This window comes from Bos mutus, chromosome 10 (assembly GCF_027580195.1).
Source record: "Bos mutus isolate GX-2022 chromosome 10, NWIPB_WYAK_1.1, whole genome shotgun sequence".
In the NCBI taxonomy this organism is placed as follows: Eukaryota; Metazoa; Chordata; class Mammalia; order Artiodactyla; family Bovidae; genus Bos; species Bos mutus.
The window spans coordinates 60,813,478-60,841,223 of NC_091626.1; the positions used below are offsets into that span (position 1 = coordinate 60,813,478).

The window sequence follows — 27,746 nt, forward strand, 5'->3', positions numbered from 1 at the left end:
GCAGCCAGGGTTGGAAACCATGGCTGTAGTACTGCCTGGACATCACAGGGGCAGAACGAAGACACAGTTTGTAGCCTCGTCTCATCCAGTCAGGACAGCTGCCTCCAAGTTCTCTCTGCTCAATGTGTTTTTCATTTGTGTACCTGTAAACCTGAAGGGTGCAGCATCCTCAAAGCTGTTTGTCTCAAGTCTCTGAAGTTGTTAAGTATTTTGCTTTCAGGAACTTGAGACTGAAAATACATATGGCAGCCTCCCATATCCAGCATAGTTGGGAGAGGGAGTTTTTAAATATCTGGACTTAATATTCTTGCTTCACCAACTTTTGAAGAATTAATATATAAAATATTTTAGTGCTAGACATACTCTGAACCAAGATTAATATTTGGGGACTATTTGGGGAAGGAGACCAGAACCATCTATTACCATGGGATCACCATTGCCAGTATAAGCACTCATTGGCTAAGACCAGAAATGGCCAAAAGCAGAATTTGCTAAGAGTCACATGAGCATAAAGTATAAGAACTAGAAAGGTTTCAAAAGACCACTGAGTTTTTACAGTAGAAGAAATTTAGGCACAGGAACTGAGTGAAGTTTGCTCAATGTCATATGACATATTATGGATCCAGAGCAGGAGTCCTGAAGACCACCCCTCAAAATCCTGCCAGTAAAGGTGCACATCAGCATGATATTCATGTCATAAAAGACAGTTGCTACACTGAGAGAAGACTCTCAGCTAAAATACCCTGATTCTCACTCCATTCTCTAAAAAAATGAAGTTGAAAATTAGCAACAGTTACTGCCAGTGGGTTTCCCAGGTGACTCGGTGGTAATAAATCTGCCCGCCACTGCAGTAGACACAGGAGATGCAGTTCAATCCCTGAGTTGGAAGGATCCCATTGAGTAGGAAGTGGCAACCCACTCGAGTTTTCTTGCCTGTGAAATCCCATGGACAGTGGAGCCTGGAAGGCTATAGCCCATGGGGTCAGAAGGAGTCAGACATGACTGAGCATGCACGTTGGTGCCACTGGGCAGTATTATTATAAGATACTAATTATCTCCATTTTTTTTAACTGGATTTACCTATGTAAAACCATAGAGAGTTTTGTCTCCAAAATCTTAAATAAAAGGTAGCCCGAGTAAGAAGCATTGAGAATTTTCATTCCATGTGGCATGAATGAATGAGCAAGAGACCTGTTAAGGACATTGTTAAAGATGACGTAAGGGCCTCACAGGTGCCGGCCCAGTGAGAGGAGTGTGGTCAGAATGCTGGTCTCATTTTATGGCACGGCTTCTCTGGTTTCCTGGGTAACCCTGCGCAGCGATTGTGTCATGCAGTTATCTGGTTTTGCAGGCGTCCAGGGTGTGGGTTCAGAATAAAGTGGATGAATCCAAACACGAAATCCACTCTCAAGTTGATGCCATCACAGCTGGAACCGCGTCAGTTGTTAACCTCACAGCCGGTGAGTCCTTGAGGGATTTGTGGTGTATTGTGGTTTTGTTCAAAAAAAAAAAAGAAGTTCTTAGTCTTTGATTGAAGCAACAGATTTTTCCTATTCTGAGAGAAGAGCCTATTTTTAGGCCCTCACAATGCTTCAAGCATTTTCTCCACCTGACCCAGGAGAAATGCGGGGAACCTCTCTTGCCTTTGTGACTATATCATGCACCCTCAGTGAAAAGCACTTACTCAGCTCATTGTCCATCAAGCTGCTGGACATACTTCAAAGTTTATTGAGGCCAGTTTCTGCCTTCTGAGAGCTTACAGTCTCAAAATGGTTTTGTATGACTAGCCGTCACGGGTGCCTTCCTCCATCTTGTCTAACTGTGGTCTTCTCTGGATTGCATGGCTCTCAGCCTCGCATTGTCAAGTGAGAGCCAGGGACGATCTTGGCATCACCAAGCAGCCTTGCAGTGTTTCAGGGACAGAGTTGACCTCTCCAAGCTGCTGACCTTGGAGAGGCCTTCTGAAAAGGACTGTGAGATGCTAGTTTTAAAGGTGTTCACACTCAGAATCTCAAAGTGTGAGACCTCAGGGTGAAAGGACCTCATGAAGAGCAGCCTTGGAGATGGGGAGACGAGATGCCTGACTCTTGCAGGATGTCGCAAGCGGGTGGGGGTCTGCTGCCAGTGTCACCCCCTGTCTCGTGTTACCCTGGGCTCTCTGCAGCCTTCACTGCCCTTCTCTGATGGTGTCAATCCTTCTCTGTCCCAGGTGATCCTGCGGACACCGACTACACTGCCGTGGGATGCGCCATCACCACCATTTCTTCCAACCTGACGGAGATGTCCAAGGGCGTGAAGCTGCTAGCAGCCCTCATGGATGACGAGGTGGGCAGTGGGGAGGACTTGCTCAGAGCCGCGAGGACCCTCGCCGGGGCTGTGTCAGATTTGCTGAAAGCTGTGCAGCCAACTTCTGGAGAGGTGAGCTTTGGGGTGAGCAGTCACTCAAGGTTCTTTTTTTTAACTTTTTATTTTGTGTTGGGGTATAAACAATTAACAATGTTGTGGTAGTTTCCAGTGGACAGTGAGGGGACTCAGCCATGTATATACATGGATCCATTCTCCCTCAAAGTCACTCAAGCTCTGATGAGGTAGATGCAGCCTTTGAGACCCATGGGACTCTTGCTTCCCTAGCTGCTCCTTCCATCCCAGTGGCTCACGTTACCACACTGCAAGGTTTGGGGTTGCTGAACTGTGTGCAGAAGCTATGGTGCAGCCTTTGATACTGGCTAAGCATTACACGGAGTACATCAAGGCTGTATACTGTCACCCTGCTTATTTAACTTATATGCAGAGTACATCATGAGAAACGCTGGACTGGAAGAAGCACAAGCTGGAATCAAGATTGCTGGGAGAAATATCAATAACCTCAGCTATGCAGATGGCACCACCCTATGGCAGAAAGTGAAGATGAAAGTAAAAGAGGAGAGTGAAAAAGTTGGCTTAAAGCTCAACATTCAGAAAACTAAGATCATGGCATCTGGTCGCATCACTTCATGGGAAATGGGGAAACAGTGGAAACAGTGTCAGACTTTATTTTGGGGGGGCTCCAAAACCACTGCAGATGGTGATTGCAGCCATGAAATTAAAAGATGCTTACTCCTTGGAGGGAAAAGTTATGACCAACCTAGATAGCATTGAAAAGCAGAGACATTACTTTGCCAACAAAGGTCCGTCTAGTCAAGGCTATGGTTTTTTCAGTGGTCATGTATGGATGTGAAAGTTGGACTGTGAAGAAAGCTGAGCACCGAAGAATTGATGCTTTTGAAATGTGGTACTGGAGAAGACTCTTGCAAGTCCCTTGGACTGCAAGGAGATCCAACCAGTCCATCCTAAAGGAGACCAGTCCTGGGTGTTCACTGGAAGGACTGAAGCTAAGGCTGAAACGCCAATACTTTAGCCACGTCATGCGAAGAGTTGACTCATTGGAAAAGATCCTGATGCTGGCAGGGACTGGGGGCAGGAGGAGAAGGGGACGACAGAGGATGAGATGGTTGATTGGCATCACCAGCTCAATGCACATGAGTTTGGGTGAACTCCGGGAGTTGGTGATGGACAGGGAGGCCTGGCGTGCTGTGGTTCATGTGGTCACAAAGAGTCAGACATGACTGAACGCCTTAATTGAAGCTTTACTCTGCTGACAAAAGTCCATATAGTTAAGACTATGGTCTTCCTAGTAGTCCCATGTGGTTGTGAGATCTGGACTATAAAGAAGGCAGAGCACCAAAGAATCGATGCCTTCCAACTCTGATGCTGGAGAAGGTTCCTGAAGGTCTCCTGGATAGCAAGGAGATCAAACCAGTCAGTCTTAAGGGAGATCAACCCTGAATACTCATTGGAAGGACTGATGCTGAAGCAAAAACTCCAGTATTTTGGTTATCTGATGTGAACAGCCAACTCTTTGGAAAAGTCCCTTATGCTAGGAAAGATTGAGGGCAGAAGAGGAGGATGTCAAAGGATGAGATGGCTGGATGGCATCACCGATGCAATGGACATGAACTTGGGCAAACTCTGGAAGATGATGAGGGACAGGGAAGCTTGGCATCCTGCAGTCCATGGGGTTGCAAAGAGCTGGACATGACTGAGCGACTGAACAACAACAGGCTCTTAGAAGGAAGCCTCCCTTCCCCCACCCAAGGCTACTTGATTAGATGTAACCTGAGAAACTAACACACACATGACAAATACACATGTAAAGGGAATACAAATCTGTACCCTAATTTCCTGCCAGTTGAATGAGGCTTGTTAATTGATCGTTTCAAATCTATTCAGACATTGCTGGTTTTGAGCAATGGTAGTTCCTTGCACAGATTCCACAAGCACATGTATGTCTCCTGTCTGGCAGACAGTTCCAGAGTTTATTGGGCTGCAGGAGGAAGCCAGCCTGTAGGACTCCTCTTCCTGCGCTGCCCTGTCTGATGCTGCTGGGGAGGCAGTGCATTCTCTTTCCCACTAAGATGTGCTCTGTGTTTGTAGCCTCGACAGACAGTTTTGACCGCCGCTGGAAGCATAGGACAAGCCAGCGGGGATCTTCTGCGGCAGATCGGAGAGAATGAGACCGACGAGCGATTCCAGGTAAGATATTTGCAGTCCATAATCTTGGACCCTAAGTGATGGTCTTAGACCCAAGCAGGGAGAAGGTAATGAAAAACGGAGTCTTCCTTGAACTGACAAGAGAAGGGTGAAGGTGGATTATCTTAGAGTGTAATCTTTTATGTGTTAACGAAAAAAAATTTTAATTGAAAAACTCAATTCACTTACACCATACATCACCACATTGAAACATCTGCTTAGCTGTTCTCACTAGTCAGCATGCTGCCCTTTCTTTAAACACAAACATGGAAGGAATAATGTCACAACCATCCTTATATCAACCACCCAACTCTACAATTATCCACTCATGGCCAGTCTTGTTTTATCTATTTGGGGCAGTTTTGAATTGCATCATTCTTGAGTCCACATGTAATAGTGAAAACACACGCACTCCCATACACTCTGCTCCCACATAGCACAAGCATTCCATTGTGTTGAGAGCTTTGAATGTGTCTGTGTCATATTCAGAACCACAAGTGTGGCAGAGAAGTCCCTTTTGTCACCCACCCCCCCTTTTTTTCAATACCAAAGACATATCCTCTGGGGACCAGCTGTAGCCACTGTCTGCAGCTGGCTGGATGCACTGCCAGCTCAGACAAGATCTCAACTTGTCTGCCTCCATTCCCAGCCCCCGCAAATGGGGTGGGGAGGCCTCCTGCTGGGGATCTTCAGGCCAGATGAACTCCTCTTCTCACATACTTATGGGCAGATGCCTTTCATTCCTCTTCCTCCTCCTCCTAAGTCTTAATTTTACAAGTAACATACAAATACGTTCTCATTAAACTGCTGCAGTCCAGGTTTTCAGGAAGGTACCCTTTTCTAAATCCTATGGCAGGTTCAGTGTTTGAAATTTCTGTAGAATTTAGAATAAAATCATCCAGCTTTCTATTAGCATTCCAGTTGCCTCAAGGGGGGCAATTTTGCTTGCTATTTCATCTAGAACTACTGGATTTCATCACCTTGAGATGCATTAGTTACTCTAAGATATGATCATGTATGTTGTGGATACATTAAACATGCCCCTTCTCCTCTACTTTCCACATTCCTGGGGTGCTGGGGACACAGGACTCGTTCAGATCCTGCATTAAGGCTTGAACATTCAGTGCATGAACATTCATGTGATCAGGGAGGCTGAGACACAGAATGGGTGGTAGGGGTATTCCTGGAAGCCATTTCTGTGCTAGCGTGGCCAGTAATAACTGTAAACAGAACTAACTGTAGACCACATAAATACAACCTGCTAAAGCCAAGCTAATTATGTCCTCATCCTTCCTTCCCCTTGATTAGATCCCCAAACACATGTGTTGTCCTATGGATTTTGTATTAGAGCAAGTAGTTCTTTGTAAGTAGGTACCTACTTAGAAATTGGTTAAATATGAGATTCATCCGTTGGTTTACTAGGCTTAATTATCCTGAAGCAGTCAACTTATTTTCTAATGTCTGGGAATAGTTGAGAGGGAAGTCACAGCTCTTTCTTAAAGCATCTCATATATCCATGTGGGTTCTTGGTTTTTTTTTTTTTAATAGATTTTTCCCCTTTTATTCTTTGACAAACTGTTTCCATCACGTGTAAATATAAACTCTGCCTCCAATGTCTGCTTCTATTCAGATGGGCTAGAGAAGCAGGTTCAAGTTCAGGATAGTGTCCCATGGTGGTTTTCTTAACAGGAAAGACCTGGCTTGAATGTTTCCTGTTTCTGTAAGGTCTCTAGGTAAACACCAGTGCAGTAAGGTCATCCTACAGTCTCCTCCAGTTGTGGGTAACCCCTGGCTTACTGACATTGGATTTCTTACTCTCTTGGTTTTCCAGTTCTTGAGATCCTATCTTGGAGCTTTTTCTTGAGTTTTCAGTGTACTGCATGTTCCCAGAGTTAACAAAGGTTTATTCTACATGAGCTGCATAATAGTGGTCTTGTTGAAAAGTTTGACAAGGGCCTTGTCAGCAACTATAGCCACAGGATCATGTTCTTTTTCTAACTGTATTTTTTGTGAGCGGGGGGGTGGACAAAATTAGTAGGAGAATCAGGATTTTTAAATCAGTCTAACAAAACCATGACCAAATCTTGGTCTCTGGGTGAGAAGATGGATTCCTTTCAAGGGAAGGAATACTTTGACACATTTTGGAAGACTGCTTTTAAAAATCTTGATAATAATTTGTGACTTTCAAATTTTGCTTTCACTAAGCATTGAGATAGAAGGCCAAGAACCATAGCTTTGCAGGCTGTGTTGGGATCAATTTCTAGAAGTTCTGTGGCAGATGAGTGCCAGTCGGATCCCAAAGGCCTCTTCACCTCTTGGCAGCACAGGCTATGACTTCTCCTTGGACATCGAGTAAACACCAGAAACCTAAGAAAGACTGGATCAAACTGCCCTTTTCTGACTGCTTTGTTATTGTCCATTTTAAAATCTCCTTACTTGGTGGATGCATGGGTTTCTGATTTGCCTGCATAACATATATGGTCTTGGGCTTTCCAAGTGGCTCAGTGGTAAAGCACCCTCCTGCCATGTGGGAGACATGGGTTCAATCCCTGGGTCAAGAAGATCCCTTGGAGAAGGAAATGGCAACGCACTCCAGTATTCTTGCCTGGGAAATCCCATGGACAGAGGAGCCTGGCAAGCTACAGTTCATAGGGTCGCAAAGAGTGGCAGCAACAATAAACATATAGTCTTTGCTCTGTATAAAATTGTACAGGCAGAACACTCTTTCCAGTATATCTTCTCATAAAATATCTTGTTGTAAAGACTCTGTGGGTGCCTTTTGCATTCAGAATCAAAAGTGCTTTTCATTATCTGATGAATTAATAAAGACTTCTGACCACATTTCCTCTGGGAGAAAGCCTTGACATGCTGGTTGAAAATAAAATTGGCCTATATGTTTGGGAAGGCATTTCCAAACAAAATAAATGACCTTCAATATTAAAAGCCAAGAAGTGCATTAAATGTAGCAGTGGTGATTCTTCAGGTCACAGAATGATGACAGACCTGATGGGGGAGTCAAAGGATTCTCCAGCCTGCAGGCAGGAAGCCTTTATGTTGACCTGCAACATAAACTGATCTTTAAAGGCTCAGAGTGCTTTGCATCATTGGTGAGGTCTTCTTGAGACTGGTTTATTTATATAGGCTCCCTTTCCACTTTTCATAATAATTTATCTCCATCTAGAAGGCTACAGAACACTGAGGATAACTTATGTTCAGAGAATTCATGAGCTATTGAGCTGGAGGTCCTAGCCATGCATGTTCAACGTTGCCCTCTGGAGGCCAAGATGTGGCTGAATTTCTGATAACAGCTTGGATCCTTGTGCAAAGTAGAGATCCAAAAGATAAATTTTCAAGTCACAGTGGAGCATGATGACATGGCGGGCCATGAATTTCATCCTTCCTACCACTCAGTGTATATTTTCAGCTGGATCTACCACATACTCAGGAGGTGTTGTCAAGATTCTGAGTGTTGTTTAAATGCACAAATGTGAATCAATGGTTAAAACAAAAGCCTAAAAAAAAAAAAAAAAAAGCCCTTCCTTCAAATTAACCTATTTTATATTGAAACCTATGCTACTTATAGTATAGGAGACTGTAGTATTAGGATTAAGTCTCCTTCCTTAATTAGCTTTCAGACTAACTTGACATTTCAGTAAAATAAGTGGAAAAAGTGTTATTCTAAAGTACTGAAGGAAAAAGGTCGAATGGAATTTTCATAAAATATTTAAGTGCTTTATTTTCCAGCTCTGATGGATGACTGGGAAAATATAAATAACTATTTTCTGTTTCCCCTTCCTTAGGACGTTTTAATGAGTTTGGCTAAAGCTGTTGCCAATGCTGCTGCCATGTTGGTACTAAAGGCAAAGAATGTTGCCCAAGTGGCTGAGGACACGGTCCTGCAGAACAGGGTGATCGCCGCGGCCACCCAGTGTGCCCTCTCTACCTCCCAGCTAGTGGCGTGCGCCAAGGTAAGCTGGTGGGCACCCCAGCCCTTTCTTCAGAGTGTCACGTGCTCTTATCCGCCTCCAGTCTGTGAGAGGAAGCAGGGGCAGAGCTTGTTAAAATTGTCTGAGATTCAGAGCTTGCTTCAGGTGTCTTTTAGGTGAAATGGTAGTATTTTAGCATAAGCTGTCCAATTCCACTTTAATAATTTTTTCCTTGCTCAAGTCCTGAAGCAGTGGTACTTTTCCATGTCTAATTGCCATTTCTGCATGTAAATTGCTGTGTCTCCCCTTCGGACTTCTCAGCATGTCTTATTTACCCCTGTGCACAAAGAGCTCTTGGATTATGCCGTTATAGCATTATACATGGGTTCAGTAATAACCTACATAGTGGGAGCCCTTTCTGCACTGCACAGTATCAGAATGAGGGATAATGATGTAGTTCATGGTTGTCATTAGGATGCACACACTCTGTGTAACACAGAACCTCATGAAGCACCATCACCCCCGGTTTACTGAAGAGGAGACTGAGGCCCTTAGATGTTACTGAGTGATTACAGCCACAGAAATCATAAGTGCCTGGACTAGGCTTGCAACTCAGGCTGGTCTAACTTCAGATACCCTTTCCACTCAACCACGTGTATCTTTGCTGAGATAATGCATCACAAGATGGTAGGTGTTAGTTTCTCCACCTGACGATACAACATACTGTACAGATGTAAGAGCTTCCCTCATGGCTCAGCAGTAAAGAATCCTCCTGCCAGTGCAGGAGACATGGATTCAATCCCCGGGTCAGGAAGATCCCCTGGAGAAGGGAAGGGCAACCCACTCCAGTTTTCTTGCCTGGGAAATGCCATGGATGGACAGAGGAGCCTGGTGGATCCCAGGCCATAGAATCACAGAGTCGGACACAACTGAGCAACCGAGCACACACGCACGGATCTGTAATCTGGTTCCCCCGGCATTTTCAGTCCTAGGAGAGGGTTTGCAGCATCAATTGGAGGCATCATTGATGGTCTCCCTCCTCCTGCTTTCCTTGTTCACCAGCCGAGTTTCACAGATGCTGAAGCAACCCACTCTACTCTCTAAACCGTGAAGCAGACTTCCAGGAAATATGTCTGGAAAAAAATTATAATTCTTTGACATAGTCTTTATCTCAGCTTGGAAGACTCAGTTCAGAGGTTCCCAAGAGGAAGAGGTGTGAATGGTAAATATCAGAAATTTCTCTCTACAGAAGTAGTCAGTAGTATCCACAGTAATAGAGCAGTAAAGGAGGTGAAAGTTAGTGGGCATCCAAAAATCACAAAGTGAAATGGTCGAGTATGAGAAACCTCCAGTGACGGTTCAGTTTGATTGCTGGTCCTCTAAGTAAGGAACTGAGGCCCAGGGCAGGGAAGGACGTGGCAGAAATGCTAGTGGGCACTGGAGACTAGAGTTGTGACGCGGCGCCCAAGACCCACTCCCGTCTCGCTTCAGGTCGTGAGCCCCACCATCAGCTCCCCCGTGTGCCAGGAGCAGCTGATCGAAGCAGGGAAGCTTGTGGATCGCTCAGTAGAAAACTGTGTCCGTGCCTGCCAGGCGGCCACCGACGACACTGAGCTGCTGAAGCAGGTCAGCGCAGCTGCCAGCGTGGTCAGCCAGGCCCTCCACGACCTCCTGCAGCACGTACGCCAGTTCGCCAGCCGAGGCGAGCCCATCGGTCGCTACGACCAGGCCACCGACACCATCATGTGTGTCACCGAGAGCATCTTCAGCTCCATGGGCGATGCTGGTGAGGGGCTGGGCTGGGGCTGTGGGTGGGCCAGGCGGTGTGGGGTTCCCTGATGGCACTGACTGTGAGCAAGTCAGATGATGGTTTCCTGGACACCTGGTAAAAGGGCTAATGCTAATCACTCTCAGTCATAGCCTTCTTCTGAAGCTGGGAAAGATAGAAGGCTTCTAATCTGCCCATCTAAGCAACACCGAGAGACTTAATGTCATCTAGAGTTTTATATGTATATATATAATTTAGGTACACAGTATATCCCTTTTGTTCCTAGAATGTCCATGTTGGCTATGGTAAAGTTGGTGTCGCCACAGGAAGAGGCAAGAATGAGGCTTGGACATTTATTATACTCAGAGGTCCCAGTCAGGGTGTCTTTGCCTGTCACACAGGGTCACAAGGGAGGCATCAGGTTCTGACCAGATGGCAAGAGACAGGATTGAGGAGAGAGCTCAGGACACTGCCTTTATTGGGATTTCCATAGAAAAAGCAAGATGGAGCAAGATGAACAACCTAGGTTTGACTAGTCTAAATAATTTCAGCTGGCTCTTCCCTTATAAGTATGATCCCAAGTTGCCTCATCCATGGCTCTGGGGTGATGAAGGCAGAGAAATATTGCCTCCTAGCTGTAGGGGCCAGATAGAGGATAGCTCTGGATTGGTTAGTTTGCCACCATACTCTTGGCTAGACCTTTTACTGTCTCTGACTATTTGCTAGCTTTGTGAGGGGCAGTTTCTTTCCAACCAGAAAAGTTTTCCTAAGATGTCAAACATCACTATACATACACACACACACACACACACACACACACACACATATATATATAACCTTTTCAGCCTATTAGTTAAAAATTAAGTCTCCCCAGACCCAGCCCTGGAGAAGGAAATGGCAGCCCACTCCAGTACTCTTGCCTGGAAAATCCCATGGACGGAGGAGCCTGGTAGGCTGCAGTCCATGGGGTCGCGAAGAGTCAGACATGACTGAGCGACTTCACTTTCACTTTTCACTTTCATGCATTGGAGAAGGAAATGGCAACCCACTCCAGTGTTCTTGCCTGGAGAATCCCAGGGACGGGGGAGCCTGGTGGGCTGCCGTCTATGGGGTTGCACAGAGTCAGACACGACTGAAGCAACTTAGCAGCAGCAGCAGCAGCAGACCCAGCCCATCACTATCCCATCTAAATCTCTGGAAATGACCACTTACCAATTTCCGTTTTACCTGTTCAGAAATGTTCAGTCTTCCTACCTAGATATAGGTGTATGTGTGTATAACATCCTCTTTTTTTCCATATTAATGGAGTTCTATGACATATACTCTTTTGCAGCATTTTTCACTGAATATATTAGAATGTTTCTGCCTGTTGACCTATAGTATTCTTTCTAATGGGAGCATAGTATTCTATTCAAGAATACATCATAATTTACTTAACCAGTTTTCTAATGGTAATTTCCAAATTTTTGTTTGTTTTATAAAGTTAATGTAGTAATGATTCTTGTAAAAATATCTCTGTTTACTTTGGGGAGTATAGATAGGACAGGTTCCCATCATTTGAATTTCTGGGTCAATAAGTATGTACATTTTTCATTTTAAATATGTCTGAAATTTCTCTCCAGAAAGGTTCCACAGTTTGCAACCCCACCAGTAGTTTGAAAGATGTCTATTTTCCTACTTATTCATCAGCACAGAGCAGTCGAGTTTTTTTTTTTTTTTTTTTTTTTTTTTAAGAAAACTACCTTGTGCTTTTCTCCATCTTTCTTAAGTGATTTAAGAAGTGGGTTCTTTTGGTTCTTTCATTTAAATAAACTTCATATTGTGGGATTTTTTTATATCTATAGAAAAGTTGCTGGAGTAATAGACTTTTCCTTTACTATTCCCTGTCTCCTCTGTTTTTAACATCTCCCCCAGCCTACAGGACATTGGTCAGGACTGGGAGATGAGCATTGGTACATTACAGTTCTTTAAACTACAGACATTATTCAGATTTCACCAGTTTTTCACTAATGTCCCTTCCTTGTCCCAGGAGCTAATCCAGGGTACCTTGAATCGAGCACATTATGATTTTCATGAAGTTTCCCATTCCCCCTTCATGCTGATAGTGCCTCAGGATTCTCCACAAATGACCCAAAGGAGGATATTGCTCATATTTGAATCGTTTTATTTTTTAATGTTTATGATGGTAGCCCTCCCACTTCCAAAAGGAAGTTGAAACAGATTTCAATAAAATCACAGTTCCTAAGAACAAGATCAAAGCCAATGCTGGGAAGGAAAGGGTGAGCAAAGAAATAATTGATAGGGAGACCGGGCCAAAGCAGATCTCAGCATCTGAGCATGAAACTGGGGTCTGTGCTTTCTATGAGTTAGAGCCAAGTGACACAAATAGAGTGGGTTATGTGATACCACTCATCTGATGTTAGGCAGGCTCAAAATTAAAAAATAACTTTTTTCTATGCACATTACTCAAAGAGCTTATCATAGGGGCTTTGGTGTAAGAGACTCTTGACATGTGGAAAATAGTATTTTTTATATAAGTATTTACTAAGCATAAATGCATATAGTAAATCCACATAATCTTGTTCCCTGCCTTCTCTTTATAAAAAGTTCCTCTTAGGTTACTTATGTCATCTCTATCCCGCACAGTTAGAGACTGAACTTGGATGCCTCTGGGGTAGACAGGCCTGGCAGCCATAGGGAATGTTTTTGGTTCTGGGTCTGACTTGGCTTCATTGCTTAGGAATGGAGCATGGAGGCTCATTTCTCTTTGTCCTTTTTGCCAGAGGAACAGAGACGAGACTGTACTGGCCCCTGAGGTTTCCCCTGAGCTTTAAGAGGCAGACGCACAGACTGCATCCTCTGTCCCACCCTCTAGGTGAAATGGTACGCCAGGCCCGGGTCCTGGCCCAGGCCACCTCAGACCTCGTCAACGCCATGAGGTCAGACGCGGAAGCTGAAATCGACATGGAGAATTCCAAGAAGCTCCTGGCAGCAGCTAAACTCTTGGCTGACTCCACAGCTCGCATGGTGGAGGCTGCAAAGGTAGTACATTGGATTTATTCACTTGAAAAGTGAACGTTATTGAAAGTGAGAATCTGAAAGTTACCTTCAAGATAAAGAGTGGTTAACAGAGTACGTGTTTTTATTTGTTTAAAATCTACATGGCTTTGTAATGCTTAACCTTCTTCAAGTGGGACACAGGGAAATCATGGAACACGTGAATGAAACTCTTTAGGAAAATGGTGCTGACTCAGCCATAGATAGCAGAGTCCCTGCTTAGCAAGTATTCTTTCCATTGAGTCATTGCCATTGACGTTATTGAAAATGGTGACTGAAGTTGAGATTTTCAACAGTAAATTCACTTTGACCTGTTTTCTTCCTGTAGCCTTAATGTCACTTTACCCTCCGTTTGACTTCTCAGCTAAACTTCTTTCAAGATTTTGCATAAGTGACCAACTTGTGATTACCAAAGGGGATGTGGGGGAGAGATAAATTAGGAATTTGGGATTAATATATACATACTATTATATATAAGATAGAACTAACTGTATAGCACAGGGAACTCTGTACTCAGTATTTTATAATAACCTATATGGGAAAAGAATCTGAAAAAAAATATATATATATATAGGCAAAATTCAGCAGATTACCTTATATATGATTTTATATGTAATTGCCTTATATAATTTTATACCTTATACAATTCATGTATATATATGAATAAGAAAATAGAAACCAGCTTCAAGTTCATATCCCCAAGGTAACATGTTGTATGTATTTCTATGCATTTTCAGGTTCATTATACATCCCCCACAGCTTAGCCTATCTCCTTGGCTTCTAACAGAACAGTAGGGTATCTCAACCAAGTATGTGAATTTCATTCACTTTCAATGTCTGTGACATGCAGTGATATCCAGTAGACCTTCCTCCTTGTCTAACTCATCATTATATTACCTGAGGGGCTGAGAGTCCTCGGAGATATATCCTGTGTGGGACTGAAGAGAATCCCAAGGAGGGGCAGAGTCTGAACTTCCTTCCTCTGCTCTGATCCCTCTTTCTGCCAAGAAGCTCTGCTTCTAACCATGCCTTTTAGCAAAAATACACATTAGACCTTTGGATTATAGTAAGTTTTTTTTTTTTTTTTTAAGGTTGTTACTGGTTTTCTTTCCTTTTTTCTCTCTTCTTTCTAAGTTTAAACAAAGCCATTTCAAGCAAACCTCCTCATGTTCACAAAAATTACTTGCTAGGCTGGAAAGAACTTTAATGAAAAGTCTGCATATGTGCTGAGTTGCTTCAGTCGTGTTCAGCTCTTTGCATCCCTAGGGATTGTAGCCTGCCAGGCTCCTCTGTCCATGGAATTCTCCAGACAAGAATACTGGAGTGGGTTGCCATGCTCTCTTCCAGAGTGAAAAGTCTAGTCCTTTATTTTACAGATGAGAAAATTAGAACTAAGAGAAAAGTTAAGCCTATTATCAGATAACCAGGACTAAGCCGACCAGTGTGCGCATTTTTTTCTAGATGTGTGGTGGTGGTCCCCAGACCCATTCACTGCATATACCGACTTACCAAAGTATTTGTTATTTTGGATTATTTATATTAAATGGGACAAGTTGAGTGTTTTTCTAAGTTATTTTAATCTTATAGTTAAAAGTCATCATGGCAATATTTTAATTGCTGAATTTTGTTGAAAGATAAAGAATATATGGTAGTTAGACTTACAAAGAATATATTTAATGTGAAGAAAAAATATAGATAATCAGTAACTAAGATTGCAGGCCAAAATTAGTACCCCATATCTAATATATGTTCATCATAAAAGACATTGCTAAGGAAGGATCCAGACAGTATAAAGTATAAAGTACAGAAATGGTGCTTTCCTGCTGCTTGAACACGCAGTTTAGGCTGCTGTGCCATGGGAGGCATTGATAAAAAATGCCCAGTGACCAGAAAAAATGACTCTCATGAAAGCAGAAGAATGCAAAAGGAGCCCTAACAGTCCTTTCACGTGCAAAGTGCAAAGATAGAATTTTTTAGTTGCTAGAAACACAAAATCAAGACTAGTGAAAGTGGTTTTAGATTTGAAAGAATGGGAGATTCCATCCAAGAAGATTGCCAGTACAACTCTGCCATGGGTGTTAGATCTGTTCCACTCAGTGTGAATTTCTATGACTTCTTATAAATACCGCAGTTCAGAGAAGTCAATTTTTGCAAATTGGTAAACTTGGCTAGGTGGCCATATGGGAAATGGAGACGTTCAAAAAATTGATCTTCAGTAATTGGTGTGTTTCTTTCTGCCTTGCAAGCAATTATTATAGCCTGAAAATGTTCATGGAAAGAAACTCGTTCATCTATTTACATCCAGTGCTGGTCACAAAACATCCAGGCCCTGTGCGAAGAATCTTGATTGATGCTTTTATTGCTGGTAGAGGTAGAAGACTGGATAAGCTTTATGTTTTTGTTGATTTGGGGCTTCTCTGGTGGCTCAGATGGTAAAGAATCTGCCTGCAATGTGGGAGACAACGGTTCAGTTCCTGGGCCAGGAAGATCCCCTGGAGAAGAGAATGGCTACCCACTCCAGCATTCTTGCTTGGAGAATTCCATTGACAGAGAAGCCTAGCAGGCTACAGTCCATGGGGACACAAAGAATCGGACGTGACTGAGTGACTAAGACTTGTACACTCACTCATCATGCAGTAAAATTATCTTCTCCCTACATTGTCTTTAGCCTTTCTGTTCTTCAAAACCCTACTTATCTAAGTAAAATCCACTTGGACTTCTCCAGTAACGTGATAAAAGAGCCATGGGCTTACACGAGGGAAGCATGGCCATCGGCAGTGCATGGAACCCTCCCCTTTCCATGCCAGGATAGCAGCATCAATTTCTCTTGTTACTTTAGTACAATTGGGTACCAATTCTACTTGAATACATTTGCCAACTCAGGCTCTCTAGAAATGTAATTTCTAGATATGGTCTTTCTTGAACAACATTGCCTCATAGAACTTTGAATGGCATTCCTCTCCCTCCTCCCTGCAACCTGGGCCCCTGTGGGATACTGTAATCTTAGCCCATTCTCATTCGCCAGTACAGCAGGACAGGAGAATGTTTCAGCAGGGATATGTGTCTGTCACTCTAATTAAAATATAGCTCTTCCCGAGAGATGTGAGCAGGAGGGACTTAACAGCTTTTAAACCGTGGGTTTCTGACCACAAGGTAATTGATATGGATGACGAAGGCTATCACCTTAAGTGTTACCATTGGATTTCTCCTGTTTAGCTGTGCATTGTTGAAACATCCCATCCCCTGGTAGATTTTTTTTTTTATTGAGAGGAAACATCTTTGTCACAAAGATACTGCTCGGAGCATTCTGAGATATCTTGTACTCCTAGGAAAAATAAAATTGAAGGCACAAATTCAGTGTCTTTGGCACATTGCCCCCTGGACCTCCTGAAATCTTTGCTTTCACCTTGGCAGGGGGCTGCAGCCAACCCTGAGAACGAGGACCAGCAGCAAAGGCTGAGAGAAGCTGCCGAAGGCCTCCGGGTAGCAACCAATGCTGCGGCCCAGAATGCTATTAAGAAAAAAATCGTCAACCGACTGGAGGTCAGTAAGGAGTAAAGAGCCTGGTTTGCTAGAGTTTAGATTTGCAGAGAGTCCATTGAAAGAACAGTCGAATTCATAAGGCAATGCTCATCCAAAGGAAGCTAAATCAATATGGATGATGCAGTTTAATGTATTAGATGCCATGAGCAACTTGAACAGCTGGTTTGGGGCCACTGTTCGTTTACGTCCCGTGGTTTAGATCCATTGACACAGTTTGAAAAACTGCTTCAGGTCATGTTTGCACAAAGCCAAGATCTTTTCAAAGTTTAACAGTCTTGAATAAAATTCAAATTTTCTTTCAGGAGGAACCAGGATTTTTGTGGGGTTTTTTTGTTTGTTTGTTTTCCCCTGGCATTAAGGGATATACATGTTCAGGGAAAAATGTAAAAATGTAGCTAAAATGTAAATATTTTGTTGGCGGTAATGTTCTTTTAGGACTTCCAATAGAAAGTAATCACTTTTGAAGATTGGAGATGGGAATAAAGAGGTATGAAAGGGACTAATAAATACTTTTGTCATTTTTCAGAATGCTCATTTATTCTTGGGAAAAAAGTAATAGGTACAAATTCTTTAGAAAATGAATCTCACAAATGTACACAGGAGACTCTCAGAATACAATTTGGGGGGAATTTGAGGCCAGAACTTGCCTGTCTGGTGAGGAATCCCAACATGTGTAGTTTTCTGGGTTCTGGAAAACAACCAGCCTCCATGTCCATGGAAGGAGACTGGAGAGTCAACATGATTAAGTGTGCCAGGCCCAGAAAAGCCTGGGCCTTTCTGAACCCAGGCAAGTCAGGAGCACCAGTGTTTGTGCCTGGCATGTGACCCAGAAAGCAGCCCATGCCTCATGGGAGAGAGAGGCCTTTTTCCTAAAACATTTAGGCTTGGTGCTGCTTATCAGTTCCATATGGTCTTGGGACTTGTCCCCTGTCTTTTGTGGAAAGAAAAATGAACACCAGAACTTGGACACTCAAGCCAGCCTCTCTTTTTCATTTGTCCCAGGCAACATAAACCAAAGGAAGACATCAGGACTCAGCTAGGTTAGGATTCAGTGGTGCTGAAAGGGTGGAGTCTGCGCCTGGCGCTCCCTTTCTTATAGCTGTCCGGTGCCCCCCTTTAGTGGAGGGATGTATATCAGTGTGTGTGTGTGTGTGTTTGCACACGAGAACCCTGGCTCACCTCCTCTCTCTGTCCCGCCACCCCCCTCCCAGGTTGCAGCCAAGCAGGCTGCGGCTGCAGCCACACAGACCATCGCCGCCTCCCAGAACGCAGCCGTGTCCAACAAGAACCCTGCGGCCCAGCAGCAGCTGGTGCAGAGCTGCAAGGTGAGGCTCTGGCCACCGGAGAGCCAGGTCTGCTGAAGGACACCCTGATAGCATTAGAGCACGTGGTGCCAGCTAATTCAGTTAAGACCCATCACCCAGGCCCCTAATCCAGTTTGTTCTGGCTCCCGTGTTTCAGGTGTACACACACATACACACATCTGGCTTTTGTCTATTAAGTGGATGGCCTGTACTTGGAAGGGAAGCACAATGTTTTTACCAGCGTTGTCTTTCCTTTGTCTGGATTCTTTTCCTCCTTTTTGTGAGCACAAATCAAGGACAGTCGATGATGAGGCCATTTTCGGGCTCTGAAGCAGTAATGAAGCATCGAATTTCCCAAGTGCCTCCCTCCCTTTGAGCAGTGGCATGTACCTTCAGTCTTGGATTTATCCGTCCTGCCTGGTCTCAGTGCTGCTGTGCTCGGGGCTTACTCTGGTTACCTGATGGATCTTCGGAGACCAGGCCCTGATTCCATGCTGAAGCCACAGTGCCGCCGAGGGTGCAGCACGCCTCTGCCGCCTTCCCTGAAGGCCCACAGTTGACTCCCGGGAGAGCCCTGAGCAGTGCCAGATGCACACTCTCATTGCATAGCTGTCGCCCACATCTTGGCACCGTTTCTCACTAAAGTCTCCCACAAGCGTTTGCAGTCCGCCGTGGGACCTGGGTGTAGGGACATGTTAGATTTATGACCCCTCTCTCTCCTTTCTCAACTCCCCTCTGCAATGCTGCATGCATGAGGGGTGTTGTTGCCTCTACTTTAGAAATGGCTTTACTTCTGCAGGGAGACCACCCGGGACCCTTTAAGTCCCGAATCCCGGGTCTCTGAGCCCAGCCCCTCATTAGGGAGCAAGTTTTCTCTGGTAGAAAAGCCTCAGCAATACAGGAGGACCCTGACCTTGGAACTGTGCATGTCAAGGGGGTTTTTCTGAGAGCCAGGTGCCTGCTATGGAGAGAGATGGTTTCCTATCAGGGCCTGGCATCAGCCGCCAGTAGGCAGAGCAAAATGGCATTTCCCTTCTCAGAGAGCACATGCCTCTTGCGTCCAGGTAAATAGTATGAAACCCCTCACCTCTGCATTTTATGAGGAAACTGAACATACTCATCCTGTGGGTATCCCTGTCAGGGGATGAGAGCATTGCTGTTTATCAGGATGCTGTGCAGAAAGGAAAGTGGACCAGATTGCTGGAGAGGATCCACGGACAGTCTCCTCGAATTTTTTTTTTTTTTTTTTTTTAGATTTTTGCCTAAATGGACTCCTGAAAAGAACATGTCACCAGGGTGGGCTGCTCTTGGGCCCTTCCTTAGAGTGCTGGCCACTGTGCCATGAGCTCTGAGGGCCTGGTTAGTCAGACGGGGCATGGGCGCAGAGGACGTGTGGGAGAACTCTGAGTGAAAGGCCATCATCTCCTCGGCACGGTGGAGATGGTCTCTTTCAAGTGCTCTCACCACAGGATGCTGTACTCCCTTCCCCACGCTGGGCAGTGGGTTTCCCCATTTAAGAAATGAGAACAGAGGAAGGGGAACCATGGTGACATGAAAGTTGATGGACAGAACATATAACCACAAAGTCAGAAATCGACATGCTGAAGTATAGTGTTAGTTGAGTATTTCTCTCACTTTCTTCTGATCATGGGACTGAATAAATCTCTACTTTACCTATAAATTAGAGAGATTCTTTAATTCTAGGGTTTTCAATCCTCATGAGTCAGGATGGTATGAGTTGCTACTGGTGAAACTGTTTTCAGGCCAAGTTATAGAGGATCGTCTTGTGCTGGGTGTGTTGGGACCTGGAGGACCACAGGGTAGGGGGTGTGCAGGAGGAGCCTTCCCACAGGTGCTGTGTTGGGACGCAGTGTTGGCAGGGACCCTGCTGGCTACAGCTGCTGAGTGAATGCAGGGTCTGGACCAGGCATCCCCCGAGGAGGGAAGGCACACCTACAGAACATTATCACTTGGGGCATTTGCCCTTGCACAGTGTGTTGGTAACTCACCATCCTGGATGTGCTCAGTTTTCATCTTTCTTGCTTCCTGCAGGCGGTGGCTGATCACATTCCTCAGCTGGTCCAGGGGGTCAGAGGGAGCCAAGCTCAAGCAGAAGACCTGAGCGCCCAGCTGGCTCTCATCATCTCCAGCCAGAACTTCCTCCAGGTACTGCAGCAGCATTCACCCCGCTCTTCCCCAGAACCAGAACCCACCCCACCCCACACTGGGCAGGGGGTTCCCTTTATCCTTACGAGAGTACTTCACAGATTCTAGAGCAAGAGCAAAGTTTTCATAGTAAGCAGACCTGGAGAGGGAGATGGAGCTTGGCAAAGCAAGATGCCGACGTATAGGGAAATTGCCATTTTTCTATCTATATTTCTCTTCTCTGAGGGAAGACATGTAACCAGTTCCATTTTTTGAGAACAGCCTAGTACTCAGTATTGCTTTAGGTTCGCTAGTTTCTGGAATACGTCATGCCATTATTCATTAAGTTTTCCTGGTGGCGCAGACGGTAAAGAATCTGCCTGCAATGCAGGAGACCCCGGTTTGATTGGTTCGATCTCTGGGTCAGAAAGGTCCCCTGGAGAAAGGAATGACTACCCGCTCTAGTATTCTTGCCTGGAGAATTCCACGGACAGAGGAGTCTGGTGGGCTACAGTCCATGGAGTCACAGAGTCGGACACGACTGAATGACTAACACTATGACAAGTTTCCGGAATATCTCATGGCGCTATTCATAGCCAGGGAAACAAGAAGCAGTGAGTACATCTTCTCCAAAGGTGTCATGCCTTCTTGTGACAGTTGTAGAATTAGTGAGTATTGTTGGTCTTTGTTAAGTGAGGCTAGGTTCACTTTTTTTTTAATTCAAAAAAATATGACTATTAAGTTGTGGGAACACTCCCCCTTTGTACTTCTTGTTTTCACATCTCTCAGCACTTTGCCAACTTGGACCCCGTAAACAGTCAATTTGGTTTGGTATGTTTCTTCCTTATCCCTGTCTATTCAAATCTCTGCTTACAGGACCCACTGATACATCTATTTGGTTAAAGTGCCTTAGCTCTGACATGCAGGTATAGAACATGAAAAGCTTGTGCTTCCTCACATTTTAACTTCATAAATAAACACATTTATGTATGTATGCATTCTCTTGGGATTCACTGTGTATTAACTGTGTTTTTCAAGTTAACATTTATTAAGAACATTGATGATTTTGATTCATAGTCTCTCATCTCCTATACTCAGTGGTTAGCTTTTCTTCTGTCATTGGGCATACAGGTTGTTTACAGTCAGTTGCCATCATAAACAACCTGTGATATGATAAAAATAAAAGAGACTTAATGTGTGCTCAAATCTTTGCCCCTCCTAAATTGTTTCCTCAGAGTAAGTTACTAGAACTCAGATTGCAAGCAGCTTATTTTTATCTTGGGACATCGAGAATTATGGCTTAGACCAGTTGTTTGTCTTCTGCTGTAGGTGGTTAGCGGGCCTGGACGCAGCCGTGTCTGTCCCACGGTCAGCAGGATTGTAGGGTCTTAGAATAGTACAGTGTGGACGTGTTCCAGGGCTTACTCTGCCAGTCCCTACACTTGTTTTCCTGTTTCTTTTGTTCTTCTAATCTTGCTGTGCATCAGACTTTTACAAGAATAAGTTCAGAGTCAGAAATAAATAGAAATGGAATCAACAGACTGAAAGTTTCAAACTTTTTTCAAGTTTACATTTTAAACTTTCTTCTTCTGTGTGATAGAAGAACCTTTCCAGAAGGATGAATGAATCTAAGTGTACAGCTAGAGTGTATGGAGCACACTTTTTAATACATGTCTTCCAAGATGGGAAAGCAATCATTAAAAAGTTTTTACCAATTTGCTTGGTAAAGCTTTTATTGTTTGATTTTGCCTTTCTGTGGTTTTCACAGTGTTTAACAGTGGTCATGTTTCAGTTATTTGTTTTTATTATGTAAACTTGTGTCTTTATGCTTTTTGTATATTCATGCTAATTTTTCATATAAATCCTCATGAATTCTTTAAATATTAATAATATTCCTATGTTCTTGATATTTATGACCTGATATTTAAATTGTTATAGCTGTGCTAAGAGCAATTGTGTAGCATACATATCAAAACCCTTAAAATTATGTATACTCTTTGCTCTGGTAACTTTATTTCGTAGAATTTATTTTTTTAAAAAATGAATGTGTACAACATTTTAGCTACAGAAGTGTTTATCACATTATTGTTTATTATATTTGAAAATATGAAAACATACTCAATACAGAATTGAAAAGTCATAACAGATGTATACACTGGAGTGTTATAACAGCTATCAAAAAATAGAATATGTGGAACAAGGAGATTGAAAAACAGAATAAGTAGTATGATCTTATTTTGGAAAATATATGTGCATGCACACAGGACCCACACATATTGAAATTTTCCTGGATTCTGAGATGTGAGAGGTCATTTGTTTCATTTTATATCCCTGTATTTTTCTGAATAGTCTATTAGATATAGTTGAGATACATATTCAAGAGCTATTCCAAGAAACACAATATCTTTAACGAGAAATCTCTTTCAAATCTTTTTTAAATAAGAATTTCAAGCCACCATCCCAATTTTAATTTTACTCCCCACTCTACCCACAAAGACACATACTTTTTGTTTCAAACATTCCTAGAGTGTCCTGCCCTAGAGTATCTGATTTGGGGTGGCAAATTTAGGGGGAAACTAGATAGTTTTAATGTTCATTGTTTTAGGCCAAAGTAAGTTGTGACTGATATGGTGGCATTGCTCTCTGGGTCTCTCTTCTCTGACTCTTGCTGCCCAGGAGCTGTCTGACTTTCTGTTTTTCTCTCTACAGCCTGGAAGCAAGATGGTATCCTCTGCCAAAGCTGCAGTGCCCACGGTCAGCGACCAGGCTGCGGCCATGCAACTGAGCCAGTGTGCCAAGAACCTCGCCACCAGCTTGGCAGAGCTGCGTACCGCCTCACAGAAGGCAAGTGCACCCTCGTCATGGCAGTTAGCTTGCCGCAAGTGGAGCTTTTAATTCCTTACTGCTTGTTGTGACCTGGGTGTTCCTTGGGGCCAGAACATTGCTGGGCATGTTTCTTGATGAAATTGTCTGTTTCATTTGCTTAACCATTAAATATGCTTGTGTGGACTGACTTCTACCACTTTTAACTGCTGTCTCCTCAACTTAGTTATCACCTTCTGGTTACAGATGACTTTGGTTAAACTATGCTAGGTTACATACTCCCCCCTCCTCCCTTATGCTGGGACTAGCAATGATCTATTTCTCACAATCTTAGAGGAGACTGGTCATCTGTTTCTTGATGCCAGGTAGATTGTGGGCAGAGTAAGTGATCACATCATTCAGACATTATCTTGTGAACTTAGTAACAAATTATTTAGGTGGTAGGTCTAACTTGGAGGATCATTTGTATTATCTTTGTCCTGAATGTTTTCCACGTCTTAAATGGGAACATTCACCTTACCAGGATTCTTAATAGAACAGAATTAGGGATTGAGGAGTTTCTGTCTCTGGAACTTATTAATTCCCGAAGACCCTCCCTACCGTTCTGTTTGATATGGTATTAGCATGAAGTTCTGGCATGAATTCATTGTTCCTTACTGTAACATTCCCTTTGTAGAAGCAAGCAGCCTCATACATGACTAAGGGAAGAAAGTTTGAAGCTGATTTGAATTTGTAATATAACAGTGTACTATATCACCTAAGGAAAGACATAATCTAGAGATTTAGATTATATCTAATAAAAAAGTTATTTTGAACCCTGTTTCTCAAAGAGAGGTCCCGAGGCCATCTGCACTGGGATCACACGGAAGCACTTAAAATAGAGGCTCCTGGCCCTTGCCCCTGAGCACCCAAGTCAGCGTCTCAGGTTCTAGAGCCCAAACGTCTGCATTTTAACAAATTTCCTCAGTGACCCTGACACACCCCCCTCCAACAACTGCTTTGGAGCTGTGAGCCCCACAGTGGGACTCAAGCAAGACTGTTCACTGGGTTCACGAAGATTCTGTGAGAGCTTCCAATTAGTTTTGTATATAGTGTGAGGGTTAAGTGTATAGGCTCTGGGACTTCCCTGGTGGTCCAGTGGTTAAGACTCTGTGCTCCCAACGCAGGGGGCCAGGGTTCAATCCCTGGTCAGGGAACTGGTCCCACATGTGGCAACTAAAGATCCCGTAGGCCACAGCAAAGTTCTAAGACCCAGCTCAGCCAAATAAATAATTTTTTTTAAAAAAAAAGAAGAATTTGAATCTAAATATTCAAATTCTGGCCTTGCTATCGACTAATTTTGTAACCTGGCAACTTAATTAACCTCTCTATGTCTCAGCGTCCTCACCTAGTAATACTAACCACAGAAATCAATCAAATAGTGTGTACTGCTGCTGCTGTTACTATTATCTAAAAATGAAAGATGCTAAGATTTACCTGTTTTTAATATATTTGTGTATAATTTATTAATGAGTGTGTTGGGGGGGATGTGATGAAAGCATTTGGAGACTAGTGTTTCTAAAAGATCACAGAATAAAGTAGTTTTCTTTAAAGTTTTTACTAAGGAAAAATATCTTTCATAACCTTCAGTATGAAAAGGTAATGGTTTACAATCTAGAGATTTGAAAAAGAATTGACTCTTGAGAGTCCCTTGGACTGCTAGGAGATCAAACCAGTCAATCCTAAAGAAAATCAGTCCTGAATATTCCTTGGAAGGACTGATGCTGAAGCTGAAACTCCAATACTTTGGCCACCTGATGCGAATAACTGACTCATGGGGAAAGACCCTGATGCTGGGAAAGATTGAAGGCAGGAAGAGAAGGGGATGACAGAAGATGAGATGGTTGGATGACGTCACCGACTCAATGGACCTAGTTTGAGCACATTTGGAGAGTTGATGATGGATAGGAAGCCTAGCGTGCTGCAGTCCATGTTGCAAAGAGTCGGACACAACTGAGTGCCTGAACTGAACTGAATTTTGGTATAGACTTGTCCCTAGAGTCCTGGGTTCATTTGTTGATTTGTTCATTCAGCTGCCACATGCTTCCCAAGTTTCTGTGTGCACTCATCCTGTGCTGGTTGCCCCATTTCTAGAACCCAGACACAGTGAATAAGAATGCTCTTAGTATGAGAGGCAGTGTATTGCAGATATAAACAGCTTCAAGGAGACTTTAAGTATATCCTGTTGTGAAGCACACACAATTGATTATTTAGGGAACTTAGGACTAAAGTCTTAACTGAGCATAATTTTGTTCTCTTAGGAAATGCTAGTTACCTTTGCTTGCTCTTGCTAAATTAGGAGAGTCATTGATTATATCCCGAAAAGCATTCATGTGTTGCAAGGTACTGGGGTTGCTTTTCCAAGCAGACCTTCGTGTACATATTCCCATCTCTGTTGACAGGCCCACGAAGCCTGTGGTCCCATGGAAATCGATTCAGCACTGAGCACCGTGCAGACCCTGAAGAGTGAACTGCAGGACGCCAAGATGGCGGCTGTGGAGAGTCAGCTGAAGCCACTCCCTGGGGAGACGGTAGGAGATATCGGTGGCAGCCAGGGGTGGGACTTCACCTTCAATTAGGATACATTGAGGCATTTTTAGAAGTTGTGGGTCAGTGCGCCTAAATTTCAAGCTTTGTTAATGCAAAGCCCAGGATGGCCCCATGTCTCTAGAACTAGGGCAGAGATGGCTCCAAGGGGTCTCTGGTGATGGGTCTGTGTGTGCTCCCCTAGGGTGTGCCTGGGATGACCAGGCATCTGTTAATATTTACCCCTCTTTTCCATAAACAATACCTGCTGGTGGTTGTGCCTTTTTCTGAAAAGAATGCCCAGTGCAGCTGAATGAACTGTGTTTACACATAGAAGTTCTGGCTTTCTTGGTTCAGGATATATCATCTACCAGTTGTGAGCAAGTCCTGATCTCCGTGTTCCAAGTATTTTATCTGTGAAATGGGTGGCAGTTAAGTTATAAAGATAAATGCAAATTATTTTCAACAATCATATTCAAAAAAATTTTTTTCCATCGTATAATGGGCAGTGACAAAGCACTTTGCTGTAGCAAACCCACAACAGCACATGGGATGATGGCACCAGAAATCTAACTTAATCCTATTACAATACCTCCTAATGCCTGTGCCAGGGTTTTCTTGGCTACAGTTTTACCAGTTGTCCTTGTTTGTATATAGATTTCTCCTTTCCCTCTCTCTTGAACATTGCTGATGAGATACCTTCATTTATTAAGCACCTGTTAAGCAGTGTATACACACACAAGCCATCTAGTTTATCCTGACAGTAACTTAATTAACAAGTGTTGTTCATCCCATTTTACAGCTGAGAAAACAGAGGTGTGTGTTTGTCACTGTTCTTCTTCATGCTACCTGGCATTAGCATCGCAATCATGGTTTGAACCCAGATCTACAGGACTCCCTAACCCATGTCCTTGATATTTTACACTGAGAGCTTTTAACTAGTGCCACTCTTTGGATGAACTAAAAACGTTAAGAATATAAGAAGACTAATTTATCATTGAACAATGCCTGGTACATAGGAAGCACACAGAAAATAATCAAGTCAAGCTACCCCTCATTGTAAAAACTAGGCAACTCAGGCTCAGAGAGGTTAAGTCACTTACCTAAAGTGCCCCAGCTAATGTTGAGGTCAGGATTGGCTCCTGGGCCAGCGGCTCTGAACTGTGGTCCAGGGTCCCATTGCACAGTTCTGTGCTCCAAGGAGCCCATTCTGCCTTTACCTACAACAACTGGTTAGTTCGAATGCAAGAAACATCATGTAATTTTTTAAGAAATTGTTGTGTGTACTGTATTATATGGTTGCCTGTAATGGACCAGGCTGTTTTTTACTTGAAGAAAATGCCTCTTAGAAAACATGTTTTGCAGTTAAAATGGCATGCACTTCCTGATCACCCAAAAGTTCTCTTCCAAAATGTTGTCCTCATCTAGTAATCAAACAATTACTCGTATCCTAGGCCTCTATTGACTTTATTCTCTGAATTATTTATTCTGTTGACAAAGCAAGATGATGTGCTCGTCATGGGAAGCAAGCACTTTGCCCGTTTTTATAATCTCATTTACCACTCCAAGCCTCTATTTCTATTGCATTTCCTTCTGGTTAGAATTCCATAAAAGTATTATGATCAAATTGAACAATGGTAATGGTCCCACGTGCCAGGAAGGTGGAACAGCTGGATGTCTGCCCACTTCCTGCCAAGGCATAATTAATTCTCACTAAGGATTTTTTGCAGACTTTCTGAATTAGCTTTTAAAGGCATAATACTAATAGCTACCATTTGTTGAGTACCTACATTAATTCTCTGAAAACCTTTGAGCTAGATACTATAATCTCAGGACACAGAGACTTGGAGAGGTTCAGTGAATTACCCAAACCTATCACAGGTAGCAAGTAGAGGAGGGGAGCAGAGGGCAGGGTGTGAACTCAGATTTGTTTACCCTGAAACCTGGGTTCTTTCCCCTCTGTCACCCTCCTTCTTCGTAGGGCCATTGGTATATTAGATGGGAAAGAATTGAAGCCCAGAGTTTGATTTGCATTATTTGGGGACT

General features: G+C 43.5%; 1 protein-coding gene and 1 non-coding gene across 14 annotated transcripts in view; both read left to right on the forward strand.

The window, feature by feature from the left end:
- Positions 1-27,746, forward strand: part of TLN2 (talin 2) — a 497,178-nt gene that overhangs the window by 339,558 nt on the left and 129,874 nt on the right. For all 13 annotated transcript variants that reach the window (XM_070378009.1, XM_070378013.1, XM_070378007.1 and 10 more), the window contains 11 exons: positions 1,352-1,460; positions 2,210-2,418; positions 4,474-4,572; positions 8,370-8,537; positions 9,987-10,281; positions 13,139-13,305; positions 16,735-16,863; positions 18,075-18,188; positions 20,220-20,333; positions 23,022-23,156; positions 25,577-25,705. In XM_070378009.1, coding sequence (XP_070234110.1) covers positions 1,352-1,460; positions 2,210-2,418; positions 4,474-4,572; positions 8,370-8,537; positions 9,987-10,281; positions 13,139-13,305; positions 16,735-16,863; positions 18,075-18,188; positions 20,220-20,333; positions 23,022-23,156; positions 25,577-25,705 — 1,668 coding nt within the window. The remainder of the gene's footprint in view (positions 1-1,351; positions 1,461-2,209; positions 2,419-4,473; positions 4,573-8,369; positions 8,538-9,986; positions 10,282-13,138; positions 13,306-16,734; positions 16,864-18,074; positions 18,189-20,219; positions 20,334-23,021; positions 23,157-25,576; positions 25,706-27,746) is intronic.
- TRNAG-CCC (transfer RNA glycine (anticodon CCC)) lies at positions 24,259-24,331 on the forward strand. Its single transcript has one exon. It is a non-coding gene; the product is annotated as a tRNA-Gly (tRNA).